Raw genomic sequence first — 19455 nt, forward strand, 5'->3', positions numbered from 1 at the left:
GACCTCCCAGGTTCCCCCAGATGTGGACCAGGAAAGCCCAGTTAATACAGAAGGAACCCAGAAGAATCAAGGTTCTAAGGCAAAGACTCCTGTCAAAAGGAGGAGAAAGGAGATCATTCAACAGACACCACCACAACATGACAATTCAGCAATCTCTGACACTTCTGAACTCACTGCTAGTGGTCGGCCCAAGAGGAGAGCTGCTAAAGTGTATGCTCTCCAGTTTTGTGCAGTTTCCCACATATTTATATAGCATGTATAGATTAAATGAATGGATAGTATACTGTATATATTGCTGGATTAAGTATATCTTGCTCTAGAAAAATCAATGGGCAAACGAAGTGTTCTGATCAGGACTTGAACTTGGTTATTCCACGTTGCGTAACCAACATGCTTACCATTGAGCTATTGAAAACAACTTGTTTTATTTCAAGATGCACACCAGTAATGTTTATTTTTATAAAAAGTACTTAAATGTTCTAACTGAACTCAGGTCTCATTCTGGCTTAAAGGAATAGTTCACTTAAAAATTAAAAATTCTGTCACCATTTACTCACCCTCAAGTTGTTTCAACCCTGTATTAATTTCTTATTTCTGCTCTACACAAAGGAAGATATTTTAAAGAATGTCAGTAACCAGACAGCTAAAAAATCTGTTTTTTGTCAGTGCTTTAGATTATCTTCACAAGCTGGCCAAGGATCTCGGGACTCAATCAACAAAAGATAGGCCCGAATCTGGTGAAGCGAACAGCACCTCCCAGAAAACGAATGCAGCAAAGGGAAGGGGGACGAAAAGGAAAACTCCAGAGTCTGACAGCGACTTAGATGATGATGAGGATTTTTCCCCAGGAAAGGATGAAGCGGCAGAGAGTGAAGAGGAAGAAGATTCAGAGCCAGACTTCAGCTTGAACGTGGAAAAAGCAAGACCACCCAGAGGCAGTGCTAAAAGCAGACCACCCAGAGGAAACTATGTGAGTTTATAGTCCAATACTCTTTGGTCTGTTATTGACATCGATTTCCATATCTGTGTGGTCTAATTTCTTAATTATGTGCTGCTCATCAGCAGTGTCTGCTTTCAAATGGCTTGGCTAACAATGTGATGGAGCCTGTCTGGAACTGTTTTAGTAGGACCAAATCATTGTAAGCTATACACTTTCCACAAGATTATGTGAGAATTGCCATTTTAGCGATTTATAATATCGGTATCACTTGCATCTTTAAATTACTTTTCCTTCTTTTATTAAATGCTAGCCGGGATGAATACTTTTCCCCCTGGGTGTTTCCTGAATGGATTCCTTCTGCCAAAGATTGGCATTTCCTGTCCAACAGGTATTAGTATAGGTAAATCCCACATAATATCTATTAGAGCCAGACCGATATATCGGCCGGCCGATATTATCGGCCGATATTAGGCATTTTCAATAATATCGGTATCGGCAGTTATAATGGCCGATAAATGAATATTTAAAAAATAAAATAAAAACGGACGAAACACGCTTTAATCATCTCTCCTTGGCCTGTTATATTGAAAATGTATGTTTCACAACTTGCAGTATGATGTTATTTATTGTCAAATTATGGCTCATCATAAACTAGCTAACGCCAATATCATCAGTGGAAGACCGCTAATGTTAACATTAATGAGCTTGGAAACCACAATGAACTTTTTCTGCCTAAATAAAGTAATGATTACTGTATTTATAGCTAGCATATCTCTAGTTACAGTCTCTGCATTGTAAAATGTAAGAAAAGTTAGCTTTTCTTTTACACGTGTGTGAAATCCAACAATATTTAATAAATAAAAAAATATCGGCCGATATATCGGAATATCGGATTTTAAAACCCAAAAATATTTGTATCGGTATCGGCCTTCAAAATCCTTTATCGGTCGGGCTCTAATATCTATGGAAACAAAGCAATTTTCATAACGGGTGTTTGTTTTGATTAACAGTGAGGCTGAAAAATATTTACCGCAAGAGAAAGAATCTGCCTCTTTTACCTTTACTCGGGAAAAAATCAAGGGACGGATCAAACTGCAAACGGTGAAAAGGTTCAGTGTTCCTTGATGAATAGAACATTTAAAAAACATCAAATTCGGAATAATGCAGAATAAAAGTATTCATTTCTTTTAAAAAAATGACCTAAAATGTTTTAATGGAAGTGTATATCTGCTCTCATGAAAACTGTCTTCAGGTTTGAATCATTGCCACATCATTCTGAGCGCTGGGACACTCTGTTCTTTGTGGGGGGTCCTGTGCGGTCCATGGAGTGGTGCCCATGTCCTGACGGGGCAGCAAAAAGACAGTATGCCGCCATCTACTGCCACAAAGGCATGGACGACAAACACAAAATCAACAACCTGTACTCAGGTCCTGCCTTACTGCAGCTGTGGGACATCGGAGACCTTCAGTGTAAAAGAAGGTGACCAAGATAAGGCACTTACAGATTGGCTTTGAGGAAATATTAATGGCGTGTTGAGCTTAAAATAAAATAGTAATTTCTGGCACTCTTATCTTCCCACTTTAGGCCCTCAACTGCTCCTCATCTAGCATATGCTCTAGCGATCGATGACGGATGCATCTGGAATATAAAGTGGTGTCCTGCAGGAGTGTGGGAGCTGCCCTCCACCAACAGAAAGGTAAGAAATGACATTAGACTAAATAGTCTAAGAAAATTTAAAGGTATAGACTGTTTTTTTTTTAGAGAAAAGCTATCAAACGGCTACTTTGACGAGTGTTTGGTGTGGGAGTGGCAGAGGTTAGTTATCGAAATGAGCGAGAAAGGTTGACATGGAGCCGCTAAATCTCAAATCTCCGGGGAACAGAGGAGATTCTGCTAGCAAACGAGAATGCGACAGAGCTCGTAATAAAATGAGTCAACATTGGCTTGGCTTTTCGAATAGGTCATAATTAGTCACACAACCGAAACAATGTACTTCCGCAAAATGCTTTCAGTTTTGTTTTTTAACCGCTAGAGGGCCGAATGTTACGTAGTGTACCTTTAAAAGAAAAAAAAATATTTTGTTTTGAACAAAAATGTATTAAAATAATGCTTTCAAATTAATTGTTTTTGAAAACATTCTTCTTAATACTTTTTGGTGATCTTTTTTTGATTGTGATTGTAGTGGACATTGATGTAAATGTGTTTTCGTTTTTGTCAGGCACCACAAATGCCTAGATTAGGTCTTCTAGCAGCAGCTTTCTCTAATGGAACCATCGGTGTCTACAGTCTTCCACACCCAGAAGCCCTTGCAGCACACCATCAAAGTAAAGGTGAGAGAATGGGTAAATGCATTTCTTTAACGGGGTCAAATCAGGTCCACTTAAAATACTTGTGCAAATGACAGTCAATGTTTAGTTTGTCAGGACTATTTTAACACTCTCTCTGTGTGACAATTGACTGTTTTTAAGAACAGGGGTGTCCAATCCTGCTCCGGGAGGGCCAACTTCCCCTAGCGTTTAGCTTCAACACACCTTTCTAGAAGTTTCTAGTGCTCCTAAAGACCTCGATTAGCTTGTTCAGATGTTTAATTCGGGTTGAGGATAGACTCTGATGGAAGGTGGCCATTCCTGATTAGACACTCATGATTTAGAAACACCCAGTGACTTCATGTGCAATGTCTTGATCCTTCCAGAAGAGGACAGTACAAGACAGAAGAGTCCCAAGCCAAGTGCTATAATGCTTTTTTCTTACTAGCACTAAACAAACTAAACTATCAATCAAATCTATATCGCATGATATTTTTTCTTAATTTTTATTACATTGGAAAACAGAACAGAACAAACTAAATTTACTGAAATAATAATGGAATTGTTTGATTTCATCTGTCTATTAAAGGAGTAGTTCACTTTAAAAAAAAAACTTTTGCTGATAATTTACTCACCCCCATGTCATCCAAGATGTCCATGTCATTCTTTCTTCAGTTGAAAAGTAATTAAGGTTTTTGATGAAAACATTCCAGGATTTTCTCCATATAATTGACTTCAATGGGAACCAAACGGTTCAAGATCCAAAAGACAGTTTCAGTGCATACTGTTCAAAGGGCTTTAAGCGGTTCCAGGCAATGAATAAGGGTCTTATCAAGCGAAACGATCACTCATTTAAAAAAAATAAATAACAAAGTTTTAAGTTTTATAAGCTCAAATGCTCACCTTGCTCTGTTCTGTGATGCGCGTTCGTGACTCTCCTTTTCGAACTCGTTTATCAAAACGAACAAATCTTTTTTCGAGTCATTTGGTTCATTCAACAAACAAAATGAACGAATTGACTCGGGAAAAAGATTTGTTGGCACTGAAACTGTCTTTTGGACCATGAACCGTTTGGTTACCAGTAACGTGCATTATATGGAGAAAAATCCTGGAATGTTTTCACCAAAACCTTAATTTCAATGACATGGGGGTGAGTAAATTATCAGCAAAAGTTTTTTTAAAAGTGAACTACCCCTTTAATTCATTAATGAATTATAATAACAATTATTATTATTTTACCCTGTAAGTAAATTTACAATTTTAGTCAAGGTGTGGTATTTTACTACAGGCTTTCAAACAAATATTTCAGGTATCCAGGCTCTTAAATGTCGATCGTGGGATGTTATTTTATTTCATTGCCCATCTTAATGCCACATTCACTGATAAAATGGCCAGCGTAGGCTGATTGTCCCGTGGGAGCTCGTAATGTCCTCTCCTCGGGGAGTGCTGGGAACAGACTGATGACCTGTCATTCACTGCATCATTCCCTGTTTTTCTCCTTTCTTTATTCTCTTAAACACATTATCTGTACTGTTTGAGTGTGTGTGTTTGCAAAAGATTACCCTCCCAGGGCTTCTCATTCATCACGGTCACAGTGAGAGAGCCTAGGAAAAAGGAGGGAGGGTCTAGTGCCTATAAGAGTTCCACCGCTGTTTGATTAGAGGCCCCCCTTTTCACAGCAGTGTTATGTCGTATTGTCTACAGTTAAACCGCTCCTCATAGCCGAGTCTGTTTTATGAGCTATTGACCATTCTATAAGCAAAAATTATATTTTTTCAATCACTATTCAAAGATGTTAGTCTTTATGACTAAATGAAAATCTTTGCATGAAAAATGTTTAGCAAGCATTTTATTATATTTTGCTGTTTTTGATGTCACAGAATACAAATTGCGTACACTGAATGGGATTGTTAACAGACGGCTTTCTACAGGTATTATCTACAGACTTGGTTGAATTATAAAGATCCTTTTGACTCACGAATGATGCCAGCAAGTAACTAGAAACAGAGAGAGAACAAGTGTGTGTGTGTGTGTGTGTGTGTGTGTGTGTACAGGTAAAGGTACAGGTACAGGTTTAGCTATGTTGTGAGGTCCAAATGTACTCCTTATGGTTATATATTATGACAACCGACTTTTGAGGATATTTTACTGGTCCTCACTTGTTCAAACATGTTTTTATTAAAATCTAGTGTTTTGCACGTGTTTCTGTGATGGGTCGATTTATGGATAGGAGTTGGGTTAGGGGATAGAAAATATTATTAACCTGAAATGGGTGGTGATGGCGCAGTGGATAAGACGCATGCCTTTGGTGGTGTGAGAGACCCGGGTTCGAATCCACTGGGAGACAAGTGTTCCTGAGCAATTGGTTTAAGTACTTTATTTATTTTCAGGAATTTTATCTATTTCTTGATGAGCAAATCAGCATATTAAAATGATGAGTTATGATTCTGAAAATCCAGCTTTTACATCACAGAAATAAATTGCATTTTAAAGTATGTTTTATGTTTGATCAAATAATGCAGACTTGGAGGGGTAAGAGACTTATTTCAAAAACATGAAAAAATGTACCCCAAAATTTTGAAATGTATGTATATATATATATATATATATATATATATATATATATATATATTTAAATAAAATTTAATTTGATCAAGAAATAAATATTCAAATAGGGCTTCCTATTAAAATCCTAGAATTTTAATGGAATTAATGGACTTTTCCACTTACTTTAATACACTAAGTAAACAGGCAATTTCATGGCCGTCCTCACTATTTATCATTCAGACAGTCAGCTTTTGTACTGGGTTTCTCTAGTTATTGAGTAGTGATATGGTCAGTCCGTCTGGTCCCTCAGGGGCCCTCGGTGTGGTGGACTCGGGCCCTGCTCCAGTGGAGATAAGAAGCCAACTGCCCACGTTCTTTAATGAACCGTCTCTGTTTCTTCAGTGCTGCCAGTGTCTTATTCTCCCTGTTTGCAAGCTTCTAATTCATCGATCCTACCCTAAGCTTTAATGCTTTCTTAATTACACTTTCCTGAGGCCAGAAGAACTGTTCGGATGTAACAAATGCTTTCTTTAAAGACCTCTTTCTCTTAAAGGACTGAAGCTGTTAGGGAACGTTAATTCTTCTTTAAGTTGAGTCAAGGGACTTTGGGAAAAAGAAATCCTGGTTGAATGTGTATCACTCTGATTGAAATGGTTATGTACTGCACCGCTCGCATTTTATTTCTGTGTTGTAAATTCCGAAGGAATGCCTGGATATTGTTCAGCTACAAGAAGTGCTCTATGACCTTTACAAAGCTATTCCTTCTCTCGCTCTTTAATTTTCCGGAGGTTATTACTCACACTCCACCAGTTTAACGTCTCCACACTGGTTTTGGAAACTGTTTTGTTGAGGCACTGTTCATGGCTGTTTGTGGTTCTTACTGGACTCGCTCTCCTGGAGTCTTTGGTCAGTGACCCGGCAATCAGCTCTGGCCAAGAACTTTTGGATCCCTCAGGGAATTAACCTTCATTACTGAACACACAATCCTTCTGTCAGACCTCAGACCTGCTCTTTGGCTTGTGTGTGCGTTCGAGCGTGTGTGTGTGTGTGTGTGTGTGTGTGTGTGTTGGAGTGAGTATGTTGGGAGACATTGTGCGTATAAATGAAAATCAAAATATTTTTGTTTTGTTTTTATATTTAAAAGGTTTTTAATTGTTTTTTTTTATTTTATATATATATATATATATATATATTTACTTTCGTTGTTTTTATTTATTTTATTTATGTTTAATTTATATTTATAAATTATTTATATATATATATATATATATATATATATATATATATATATATATATATGCTTTTTGTTGTTTTTTGTCTATTTTTTTTAGGTAATTTATTCATATTTAGTTGATATTTGTTATTTACTATTTATTTATTTATTAAGGAAAATTACTTTTTATTTTTGTTTTTATTGGTTTGGTTATTGTGTTAATTTTGTTTTAATGTTTTTTGTTTATATTGTCATTTTATATTTTTTTATTCTGTTTTTATTGTCCTTTTATTAGTTTAATTTATATTGTTTTTATTGTCCTTTTATTTAGGTGTTTATTTATTCATATTTTGTTTATTTATTCTGTAATAAATACAAATTTATTATAAATTATTATTATATTTTTTATATATTGGATTAAATGTAGTTTTTTATTGCTTCATTTGTTTTTCTACATCTCCTTATTTTTCTCTTCGTTTTTATTTTACTTTGAGTTTGTGTTTATTAAACATTTTGTTTTAATTTCATGCCATTAATTTTATTATATCACATGACCATTCATTTGAACCTTTTCGTACTGTAGATCGATTATTGGATTGTCCATTGTTTTGAAAAGGACTCGCAGTAGAAATTACAGGACAAGTTTCAAAAATCTAGTGATAAAACAGTTAACCACTTTCCATTTATGGTTTCTTGGGTTTGGAAGGTTTATGCTGGATAATTACAAATAGGTTTTTTGTGGAGTGAAAAGGTGTCCGGCAAAAGGTGACGAGAGAGATGCTGACTCCTCCCTTCTCAATGGAGATAATTTACTGGCTTGTTTTCATCAGACAAGGATCTATAATTGAAATGACAAAAAAGATACATCGCTACACAGTTGTTAGTGTTTGAGGCCATGAATTTCAGCCGCATACCTGACACCCGTTTCCTCCTGGCCTGTCAATCAAAAATACCTTAGTCAGCCTGGAGAAAGGGCCCGTGATCAGGGCTGTCTGAATGAGTGCATCGGAGGTGCGATGCTTTATCGACCTGATCGACCCATCCACCTCTCTGTACGGCTCCGACCTGAAGCCATGCGGCAATATATCACTTCTGCACTCTACTTCCATACACACACTCTGTACATGCGCACAGACACACAGTTTCATACACGTGACTCCATTCACCACCTTTAGCACTTCTCTTTTTTTATTCTCTGCTTAATTAGAATATGAATCGCAGTTTAAAGAGCTTGTAGATCCGTTCTCATTTTTTGTTCAAGAAACCCTGATTGGATTTTTTTGTAGATTAATAGATTTATTTTTCTTAAGTATTATTTATTTTTAAATAAAAGCACAACCTCTACAGCTATACCGAAAACAGCTCATTTGATTCTAATAGTACAGGAGAGCAAGTGGAAAATGGTGATGAAAACTAAATTGTGACTTTTTAATGCGGAACAAAAACTATAAGATAAAATGCACTGTATTTGAACTCTTTAAATGATGACATTATTAAATTGCTGCTTGTTTATACTCTACATTTCAGTTAGGCACATCCTTGTTCCTTTGATTGTTTTTCTTGATAAATGCAGTCATGTGTTGAATAGTAATGCTCCTATCTATAAGCACATTGAACACATTTATGTGTTTTCCAATAGGAGAAACCAGCCAAGCACCGCTGATATGCCGGGTAGGTCAATATCCACTCTCTGCCAGCATGCTTCTTATTTTCACAGATAAGACCTCAGTCTTTCTTTCACACACACACATTAAAAAACATACTGTGTTACACAGTCATTGCATCAAACCTAAAGCAACTGAATGGTAAGAGATCATTGGAATGCTTGCTTGAATCTGACGTGTCATTTTCACTGTAGCTTAATTTCACAGTTGAAGTGGTTTTTCACTAAAACTGTTCTGGTTATGGCTCCTCTCGGCCATTTTATGGGCCGTCTATGTAACATTTTCAAGCATCCAAGAGATGATCTTTTGGAAATTAGCTGTCATGGTAGAAGGACCTTCTCAAACTAACTGTTAAGTGTAGAGTGATGGATTAATCTAAACTTTTTTTTTTGGATAAGGGTCGAAGGAAATTGCTTTATAGAACTATTGAGCAAATATTAAACTTAAATATTAAAACTGTGAAAATGTGTATTGTGTAAATATTAAATCGTAATAATATTTTCATAAACATAGTTCTATATAGTGGGTTGTTTCTATGCATTTTTGTATATTTTATATAAATGGGAATTGTGCATTAACATTTTTTTAAGCTGTGCTTTGAGCTAAAATATTTAAAAAAACAGCTAGAAATGTATTTTTAGAATTAAATTTTAGAATTTTAGAAATAAAAAAACAATTTCTAGCCGTTTTGTATAATTTAGAGCATCTTTAATATTTTAGCACTGCTTAAAAATGGATGCACTATTTGTGCACTAATATTTTGCATTGTCATAAAAAACATTGTGTATTATATATGTAATGCACTATATATTTTTTTACTTTATAAAATATGTAGGAAATGTATACGTGGTAATCATGGAAAAACATTGGAAAAAGCTGGAACCCTGAATTATGTATACCATTAATTTTGTAATTATTACAGATAGAGGAAGTGTTCTAGATCATACATGAACTGTTTTATGATGGTGTGTTTTTGCAGGTGAAGAAGACGCTTTGTGTGAAAATGGGCTCCAACCAGGCAGATCATAAAGGTCAAAGTGGCCTGTGCTTTGCTATGGATTGGCTCCATGTCAAGCCACATAACCTCTTGGCAGCTGGCTTCTATGATGGTGATTAAATATGTTTTGACTATAAGTCTATTTTTTTCTTCTAACGAGAATTGTAAAAATGTGAATATCTTTGTTTCTTTATGTCGCAATATTTTACGTGTGTGATGTTTCACTTCACTTCCTCTTTTCCAGGTCTGGTTGGTTTGTGGGATCTTGCTAGCAAGTCTACACTACTGAGAGTCAAGGCTCCCGATGGAGTTGTGTCCCTCTTCCCTTACCACTGTTTTCATGCCCACGACGAGAACATCCGAACTCTGAGCTGGTGCAAAGCCTCGAGGTGTGGACTTGGCTATTATTTATATGAAATTCTAGTATCCAGTTTTTTTCATTGGTATTTGTGTTGTATTTTGTGATGAGCCCACCCATGGAGTTTTCTCATTTAGCAACAGAGAAGCAGTCTAGATCAAATATATCTCATCATATAACATCACACATTGTTTCAGCATCAGTAGTTTTAACAGCCTGTTTCGATTCAAAGAGCTCTGTGACCTTATAAAAGACTGCTGTAAGTAGCATTAGAGAAGTTCATTTGGAAAATGACACCCGATCCCCTCTGCCCTAGAGGCTAGTTAAATCAAGTGGAGATTTTTTTGTGCTTTTATTTTAGTTTTCTTGTGCTTTAGGCTCTTTAAATGACTGCTCATGTATAATTCAGATACACTTAAAAATGTTTTAAAGATTAGAATTTGTATGCATGCACTAGGGCTGTGCGATTAATCGGAAATGATTTCGATTTTGGCTTCCAACGATAACGAAAACAAGATAATCGAGGTAAAGCGATTATTGTCCCAAAGCCCAAACTTTGGATTTTAACTGTGCATGTTGTCCTTTTCTTACACTCGTTAGCCTAGTACAGTATTAGTTTTTGCTAAAGTAAAAAAAGTCTAATTATTGTGAAATTTCACTGATAATTCCAATGACTAATCAATGACTGAATCATGATTTCAATATTGAGCAAAAATAATCGTGTTTATGGTTTTTACTATAAACGAGCAGTCGTACCATGCACCCAATTTGAAGCATTCAAGCCGGAGGGTTTTATTTGGGGGGGGGGGATCAGCTGTCTCTTCTGCCCTTTTACTGTCCAGATGCTCAGAGGACAGCATCTGGGGTCAGAAGGATTTTTATTCTTATTTTTAAAGTGAATTTTTATTCAGCAAGGATGCGTTAAATTGATCAAAGTGACAGTTAAGACTTTTATAATGTTACAAAAGACTTCTATTTCAAATAGAAAAGTTTCCACAAAAATATGAAGCAGCACAACTGTTTTTAACATTGATAATTATAAGAAATCCTTCTTTAGCACCACATCTGCATATTAAAATGATTTCTAAAGGATCATGGGATGTGTAAATTCAGCTTTGACATCACAGGAATAAATTAGATTTTAACATGCCGTATAATCAAATAGAAAATGGTTATTTTAATTAGTAAAAATATTTCACAATATTTACTTTAACTTTTGATTGGTAGTGTACATGGAGAACAAGATTACTGGGAATATTGTTAAAATGTCTGGTCTGTTTGTAATTGTGATGAGGTGTGAAAAACATGAATTACATATGTTTTTATCTACTGTGGTTGGGAAGTAACTTGTTGGTGACAGTCGGAGATGATCGCATGGCTAAAATGTGGGATGTGAGGAAAGCCTGCGTGCCTCTTATGGCAGTAAAGCGCTGCCTGTCCCCTGAAGTGTACTGGCCCCTCTTTTGGAGCGGCTTCCTGTTGGCTCAAGAGTGTTGCTTTGCCACGTGAGTGCACACATTTTTGCTCTTCTGAATATTATAAAGTTTTAAGTCAGGCATTGTATTTATATTCTTATCAAATATTTGTTTTCCTTTTCTATGTGTAGTTTTGGGCAACATGGAATCCATTATTTTGATTCAGGTTACCTTGGAATTAAGCCTTACTTTGTGTGTCCTAGAAAAGCCACTATTTGGGTACGTGGACATTTCACGAGTTTATCTCTATTTGGTTTAATATAATCACTGTCTAATAATGACAAAACAACTTTCTCTTTCAGAGCCTATCTATGTCTGATTGGATAAACACTTTTGCTGTTGCGGACAATGGAGGAGATTGTTTATTTAGTTTGCTTCCTGAAATGGATATGGACCCCAACAATATCAGACGACGGAGATATGTAAGTGTTTTTAATCATTAATTGAATTCCTACATATTAAAGCCTTAAATTAACATTGACCGTTTTGGATAATCCCCACAGTCAGTGTACAGGACTGACATGGTCCAGTTTGAACCCGGTGAGGGGCCTGGAGACGAGGAACAGGAGGAGGACATGGAAAACGCTCCAAATAACCCGGGGAAGGAGCCATTGACCTACAAAGGAGCAGTCAGAAAGTACTATCTCCACTTTCATGACTTGGACCTGGTGAGAAACTCAAAAACACAATTCATTGTTTAACTTTGAGCTAAACCACCATCGTCGAGCGGTTGCAGTACATCTTGGTGCTTGGGAAATGATGTAGGAAATCAGATTTTGAGATTATTGGTCTTTTGTTGCCACTTAAGCTATTTTCTTTGACTTTCACCAGAGCTCTGCGCCAAACGAAATGTTTTTGGGGAAAATTAAAGGGGGCTTATTGTCTTGATGAATATTAATTAGCTGATGTATTGTTAATATTCCTAACTGATTTGCGAAAAACAAGTGGGCACTAGCCATATTAGGGTTTGTTGAAGCTGTTGTTTTATTTGACCGACTACATTTTTGTCTTTGCAACTTCGACCAAACAAACAAAAAAACCTCTTACAATAAAAAAAAGTGGGGTGAAGTGGGAGGGTTGTGTCCATCCCAGTTTTAATAATAGTTACTTACGCCTTGATTTTCTTTATGTTTTTCTGTGTACAAACAAAGTATGCGTTTGCAAGACCATGTAAAAATCCATTAGTGGCCTCACTAATATGTGTGTAGATGATAAAGGCTGTGTGTGTATGATGGCTACTGTGCACTGCAGCCTATTCCACAGATCATTACACACGGACTGTGCCGGGCTGGATTTATTGGCTTAGTTATTTTCCCAGCACACCTGAGCGAGTACAGGAGACACAGTTGAGAGCCCAGGTGTGCTGTCTGCGTGTTAGCCTCTTGGCACCCCTCTCTCTCTCGTATCCCTCTGAGACCCATCCCACATCTCATGGGTTATATGTTGATTAAGTTCTGCACCCTTCATTACTTTAAAGTCATACCCGCCTGGAGGCCTACCCCCATCACAGAGATGCTCCATCTGTTCTGCCCTCTCACGCTCCAGCGATCCACCCCCCCACCCCCTCCGTCCGTCCATCCATGGCGCGATGCACATGTCCACTTCATGGCCACGGTCTGGAGCAGGCAAGAGCTGTTTGAATTGGGTTAATTGAAGTCTCCTCAGTCATCCTTGCGCACACACACATTCAGGCAGCAAAGGGACAATATGGTCTGAATGGTAGCACTGCTCCACTGTTGGATAAACTGCAGTTGTTGGGAAGAAAATGTCTTTTTTAAAGCATTAATGGTTGAGTAGAATGCTTGCAACACCAAGGTCATGGGTTTGATTCCCAGGGAATGCAAGGATTGATAAAATGTGTGTATATATATATATATGTGCGGAATATATATATATTATATACACATACATAGATACACTCTCTTTATATATAAAGAGTGTTAGATGCCCAGACAGTAAAGGAAAATATAATAAATATATATATATATATATTTGTTTATTTATTGTCTGGGCATCTAACACTCAGTTCTAATCTAATAGATTCTTAATCTAATAATACTAGTAATTTAATAACACTATTAAATAGCAAATCTTAAGATGATCATCCATTATTTATACTGTACATTTAATATATTTATTTAGTTTGTGTTTTATTTTAAATTTTACCCATTAATAATTATAGAAATATTATAAAACCATCCGTTTATTGTTTATCGGCCCTATTATGAATATAGTTATTAGCGGTATCAGTCAGTATTTTAACATTTAGTTTGTGTTTTATTTAAAATTTTACACATATTAATAATTATAGACATATTAGAATATTATAATAATACCATCCATTTAATGTTTATCGGCCCTATTATGAATATAATTATTAGGGGTATCAGCCAGTATTTTAATATCAGCACATGTTTAATTCCTAGTCTTCTGAAGCATTGCAATAACTTTGTGTGAGGATTGGATATAGATTGAACTAAAGTCATTATATTTACTGTCATAGTCACTTCATTTCTAGAATGCATTTGACATTTTCCTTTATACCAACTTTTTTTCTGCTGCTGTGTGAAAATTGCCAATGATGCACTGTACCATACAAAAGTAATTCAGACTGAGAGATTTAAACTAGACGCACTGGGTTTCAGGCTATATCTTATTATAGGATAGTAAAGTTTTGAACGTGAAACGGATTGTAATGTCAAGTAGTTGATGATATCCGCTATAATAAGTGCAAGTACCCGTACTTTCTATCTAGTGCTCTCTTAACTGGAGTTAACAGCTTGTGTTTTTTTCTCTCTGTCAGGGGAACTTTGCTAAGTGTGAAAATCGGCCCATGATGAAGCACCTGCATCAAAACGAGGTCAAAGGTGTCGCTAAAGTGGACCAGATGCCACTGAGCGCACTCTACAAGGTGAGATCACATTTATCTATACAAGAGTAAACAAGACCAGCTGAGGCCCTTACTGACACCTATTAGTGTTTAGATGCCAGGATAACCATGTGAAATCCCAACAGAAGTTTTTGTAGTGGTTGACCACCTACTAGACCACAGGATGGGCTGCCGTAGACCAATCAAAATTATTTGAGTATTTGAGCTGTATAAATTGTGAAGTATAGATTTTAATATCAGAATACTCACCATGTGATATAATATTTTGAGCTTAAATATGTTCACCTTAAGGGGATCCATCAGCAGTCACCTTGTGGAGACTAAACCTGTATTAGCTATGTTGTTACTCACTCTGGAAAGGCTATAGTTGTATGTAGCAGTGGCAGTGCACTGCTGTCTTGAGTTTTTGCACTGGCCAGTGAAAGAGAAAGAGAGAAAGAGCTGGTGGTTTGCTGAGAGTTAAGCAAGAAGATGGACAGAAACTAATGGCCTGTAAAATTAGGAAAATGTCACTCTGGATCTAGAGTGGATGATGGGAGGAGAGCAAGAAAGCAGCCTGTGTAGATTGAAATGGAGGATCTTTCTGAATAAAACACTGGACAATGAAACATTTGATCATTTATGGTTATAAGGATATTGTAAGAAATGTCCAGTTGCCTTTTATTGATGAAATGCTTTATTTGTATTGCTCTATATAAAGTACATTTCTGATAATATAATTTGAAATATATATATATATATGTATATATATACGTATATATGAAGAGTTTGGTTCCAAAACGCGATAAACGCCATTTTTAAAAAAAATGAGTTACTGCAAAAATCGGACTTTTCAATACCGACCAGATACAAAACAATGTTTAATTTTACGTAAAATGGGATATCCGCCGTGTTATTATGTAATGTTTTCTCCCTTTCTTTCCAAACCGCGACAAACGCCAGTCTCCCTTTTCTGCAAAATGCCACATATCCGCTAAACCAATCGCAACGCACCATTCCACGCAATGTAAACAGTAACGGCAGCGCTTTAACTAACCCGGCTTCCTAGGTTTTCTCTATTTTGTCCTTTCGATCAACAAACAAACAAAAAAATGAATAATTTTGACAGCATTGGTGAACCTGCGGAGGGTAAGGCATCCTGCATGGGTAAACGTGACATCGAAATCGAATCATTTACGTGAGGAAGAAGATGGACTCGAGAGGAGGAAATGCCGGCTGTTGCTTGTTCTCACACGACAGCATCAAACTTCTGTCACGCTGACACACTGACCCCCAGAGGATCTTTTGGAAAACTTTCAGTTGTTTTATTCAAAGTCAATGAAAACCGAGCAGGACCAAGCCAGTTTACAGCTGATCGCCGTCAAAAAAGTTCAGCGGCGACATCCCAAGGTTGACAACAGCGATATGCATAACGTTAGATCATGCTTAATAAATCATAATTCATGATGATGTGCTCGTCTTAGTTAATGTTTTAATTAAGGTTTTGTTCATCCATGAAGTCATGAATGAAAAACATTGAACTGTTAAAAAAAAAACGTTGATAGTTCCTGATGATATTAATATGAATTAATGCATAATTCATTTATTCATGAATTCATGATAATTCATGACATGAACCCTTAAAGTGTTACCGAATATTGTTATATTAAAGCAATGGATTTATAGTATGCACAAGAAATTCAATGTGTATAAAATTTTATTTTGATTAATTGCATTTTGAAAAAAAATAAATTATTGGATTTATTGCATTTTGGGGGAAAAACGATCTTTTTTTATAATAAATCTTTGGAAATCAAAACCTGGATTTCATTTTTTATTGTTATTATAACCTACAAATGCTATGTGAAAATTTGAAACCGAAAATAGTGGTTTTCATCTTCCCATTTTCTTGCTAAAGAAAACACAGTTTTACTCAAATTCATCAAAATGGATTTATAGCGTTTTGGAACCAAACTCTTCATATATATATATATATATATATATATATATATATAAAAGTGTATATATATATATATATATATACTGTATTTACATTTAGTCATTTAGCAGACGCTTTTATCCAAAGTGACTTGCATCTGAGGACTAAATCAAACAAGTTTGTGAAGAGGCAATAACAACACAAGAAGTGCTCAAAATACAAAGTTCAAACATTGCTCAGAGTAGTATAAACCAGACAAGTAAGGATTTAATTAAAAAAAAAAAATTATGTATATATGTGTTTGTGTGTATATTTATAATAAACTTTATATATATATATATATATATATATATATATATATATATTAGTGCTGTCTAATTGCGATTAATTGCATCTAAGATAAAAGTTTGTTTACATAATATGTGTATATATTATTATATATTAGATATATTTCTCTCTCTTTCTGTGTGTGTGTGTGTGTGTGTGTGTGAACACATTATATAAACAAACTTTTGTGTTAGATGCCTTGATGCAATTAATCGGGATTGATCGATTTGACAGCACTGATATATTTTGAGTACAATTAATGTTAGTAACACTTTACAATAAGGTCCCGTAAGTTAAAATGAAGATCTCCTGTGTGTGTGTGTCTGTTTGTTTTGAACTGTAGTGTAAAATAAATGCGGAAAAGTTTGATTATACTCCCTTTAATCCTATTTCGGAAATAAAAACTGTGGCCAAGGAGGAAGTTACAGGCAGAACTGGATGTCTTCCAGCAAGAGAAGTGTTTATTGTTCATCATAGCCACATACACAGAGTGATTATAGCTGTGCTAAAATGCTTTATTGCTGGCGGCATAGTGCAGTAACCCACAGAGGACATGCAGGAACAGAAGGTTAAACAGACCTTTCGGAAATACTAATTAATCTGATTTAGATCATAAACATACAGTATCTGCACAGGGGCCAAAATTAACGAGATGGTTCTCACTGTGGAACATGAAATCCACGGGGAGGAGTCGGATCCAGATCCAACTCCTCCCACCTTACGTACACCTAAACCTACCCAACTCCGCCTCCTGATCCCTAATGCCTAAACACAACCCTAATCCTACCCATCTCCACCCCTTGGATCTTGATCCGACTCCTCCCCTTGGATCTCATGTACTGCATTAAGGTGCTACTGAAATTAACGCTAACTTAGAGCAAAATGCAAGCTACTCAACAACACTTGATGTGAATGAAACAAATCAGTGACATCTACTTAAGAAATTCAGTGTTTTTACTGTCTTTCCCCTCTCAGGTCCGTTTTAACCCAAACATGGATTCGTACAACTGGGTGTTGTCGGGCGGTCAGTCGGGTTTGGTGCGTGTGAACTGCGCTCGTGGACTGAGCTGCTCCGTCATGCTCAAGCAGTTACATGAGGCTCAGGCCCAGTTCAGCGCCATGTTCCAGTCTCAGGAGCCCAATGACTCTGTGACAGCCGTTCGTCACAGCACAGCGGATACAGTACAAGTGCGCTAGTCTTAAAATGGATTGCGATGTCATAACAGGCTTATACTTTTGGACTATTATTTTTTAAATGACTGAGACACCCAATTTTTATCCTTAAATTATAATGAATGAAGCAAAAACTATTTTGATACAAAGCCTCTGACTGCATATATCCGATTTTATATTTTTGTGCATTTCGTTTTTAGCACTGTACAGAGAGGAAAACCTTTTGAACTTCTTTGCACTGTGTGAAGCTCAGATAGGAAGGTTGTGATGTTTTTATGTTCGTATCGTTAGCTCAATGTTTTGTCCTTTCCAAGGCATTTGTGGACAATGAAATCGTCAGCACTTAAAAGTACTCGTCGTCGCTTCATGAGGAGCTGTTCTCCGTTTCCTCCTGTTCCGGGTTCAGTGTTATATTGTGATCAAATGTAACAGCCTTGACATGTAGTGCGAAAACTTTGGACTGGATCGTAACTATTTGCTAGCCTGTTCTTTTATCTATCATATCATGATCTGTTGTTTTTACTTTAAGCATTTCTTACCCCGAATCTCAATTTTAAAGGAATAGCTAACCCAAAAATGTAACGTCATCATCATGTCCTTCCAAACCTGTTTGAGTTTATTTCTTATGTGGAACAAGAAAACAGAAATGTTGAAGAATGCATTTGCACATTTAATGGAAATGTAAGGGCATCCAAACTCAAAAACGACACTCAAAAAAGCACCAAAATGGTCTATATATTTTTAGTCCATATTCATAATTCTTCAGAAGCCACACATTAATTTTATGCGATCTTGCCATTTATTGTCCACATCTACATATTTTTAAATATGGAGTCTTTAGATACATATGTTAGTTCTGACATCATCGCAAGGTGACCAATCGTGGACGATTACTTGTCCAATCACAGTGCAGCATTGTAAATGAGACGAGAGCTACAGTGTAGGAGAAGATTATATGTGAATAACTTAAATTTGGGTCTGTTTCCAGGGACTGTTGAACAACTAATGAAGTATGAGTTGATTGGACATTTTCTTTTCCTTTTTTTTTTTTGACAGCCCAGATCCCCATTCACTTTCATTATATGGAAAAGAGTGGCCATTACTGTACATTCATGAACATTTCTTCTTTTGTGTTCCACAGAAGGAATAAAGTCATTCGGTTTTGAAACGGCACGTGGGTCAGTAGGTTGTCAACATTTTTGCAGAACTATTGCTTTAAATCTGCTTCTTGAGCTTTGTTGTCCTTTGTTATTGTCATTATTATTTGACCTGCCCCATTTAAAGTCTTAAGTACTCTTTTCCAGCTTGTGCGTTCTTCTTACTCAGGGTTGTAAGGGGCATCATTCTGTTTATAGTCTGCATGTGAGTTAAAGTTGTCCCTGAACCAATAGCACTCATTCGTTGGTCATTAAGATCAGATGTACCTTGATATCCGCCTCAAAATTTATGACCTCAATTACGCGTGTGTGAATGTAATTGACTCCAGAGATGAGGATCTGGAGAGGTGGCAGTCATATAAATGCTGCTGTGGTCACTCAGATAAGATTAAATAAGGAAGCTTATTATAAGGCTGCTGTTTATGTCTGTAGTGGATTTCAATTTAGTGTTGTGATTTAAAGGGATACTCCACTTTTTTTTTTTGGAAA

At 36.2% G+C, this 19455-nt stretch overlaps 1 protein-coding gene across 3 annotated transcripts in view; it reads left to right on the top strand.

Moving 5' to 3' along the window:
* The window catches only part of gtf3c2 (general transcription factor IIIC, polypeptide 2, beta), a 20648-nt gene extending 1541 nt beyond the window's left edge, over window positions 1–19107 (top strand). For 2 of the 3 annotated variants that reach the window (XM_039693464.2, XM_039693465.2), the window contains exons 3-19: window positions 1–210; window positions 667–970; window positions 1063–1139; window positions 1251–1328; window positions 1951–2049; window positions 2193–2420; window positions 2526–2637; window positions 3160–3271; window positions 8647–8678; window positions 9651–9780; window positions 9913–10057; window positions 11370–11531; window positions 11633–11720; window positions 11804–11923; window positions 12005–12169; window positions 14305–14412; window positions 17612–19107. The exon at window positions 1–210 is cut by the window's left edge and continues 4 nt beyond it. In XM_039693464.2, coding sequence (XP_039549398.2) covers window positions 1–210; window positions 667–970; window positions 1063–1139; window positions 1251–1328; window positions 1951–2049; window positions 2193–2420; window positions 2526–2637; window positions 3160–3271; window positions 8647–8678; window positions 9651–9780; window positions 9913–10057; window positions 11370–11531; window positions 11633–11720; window positions 11804–11923; window positions 12005–12169; window positions 14305–14412; window positions 17612–17833 — 2392 coding nt within the window. In that variant the 3' untranslated portion in view covers window positions 17834–19107. The remainder of the gene's footprint in view (window positions 211–666; window positions 971–1062; window positions 1140–1250; window positions 1329–1950; window positions 2050–2192; window positions 2421–2525; window positions 2638–3159; window positions 3272–8646; window positions 8679–9650; window positions 9781–9912; window positions 10058–11369; window positions 11532–11632; window positions 11721–11803; window positions 11924–12004; window positions 12170–14304; window positions 14413–17611) is intronic. The other variant, XM_039693466.2, reaches the window with a different exon arrangement.
* Window positions 19108–19455: the final 348 nt, after the last annotated feature.

Source organism: Pimephales promelas, chromosome 13 (assembly GCF_988280905.1).
Source record: "Pimephales promelas chromosome 13, fPimPro1.hap1.1, whole genome shotgun sequence".
Taxonomy (NCBI): domain Eukaryota; kingdom Metazoa; phylum Chordata; class Actinopteri; order Cypriniformes; family Leuciscidae; genus Pimephales; species Pimephales promelas.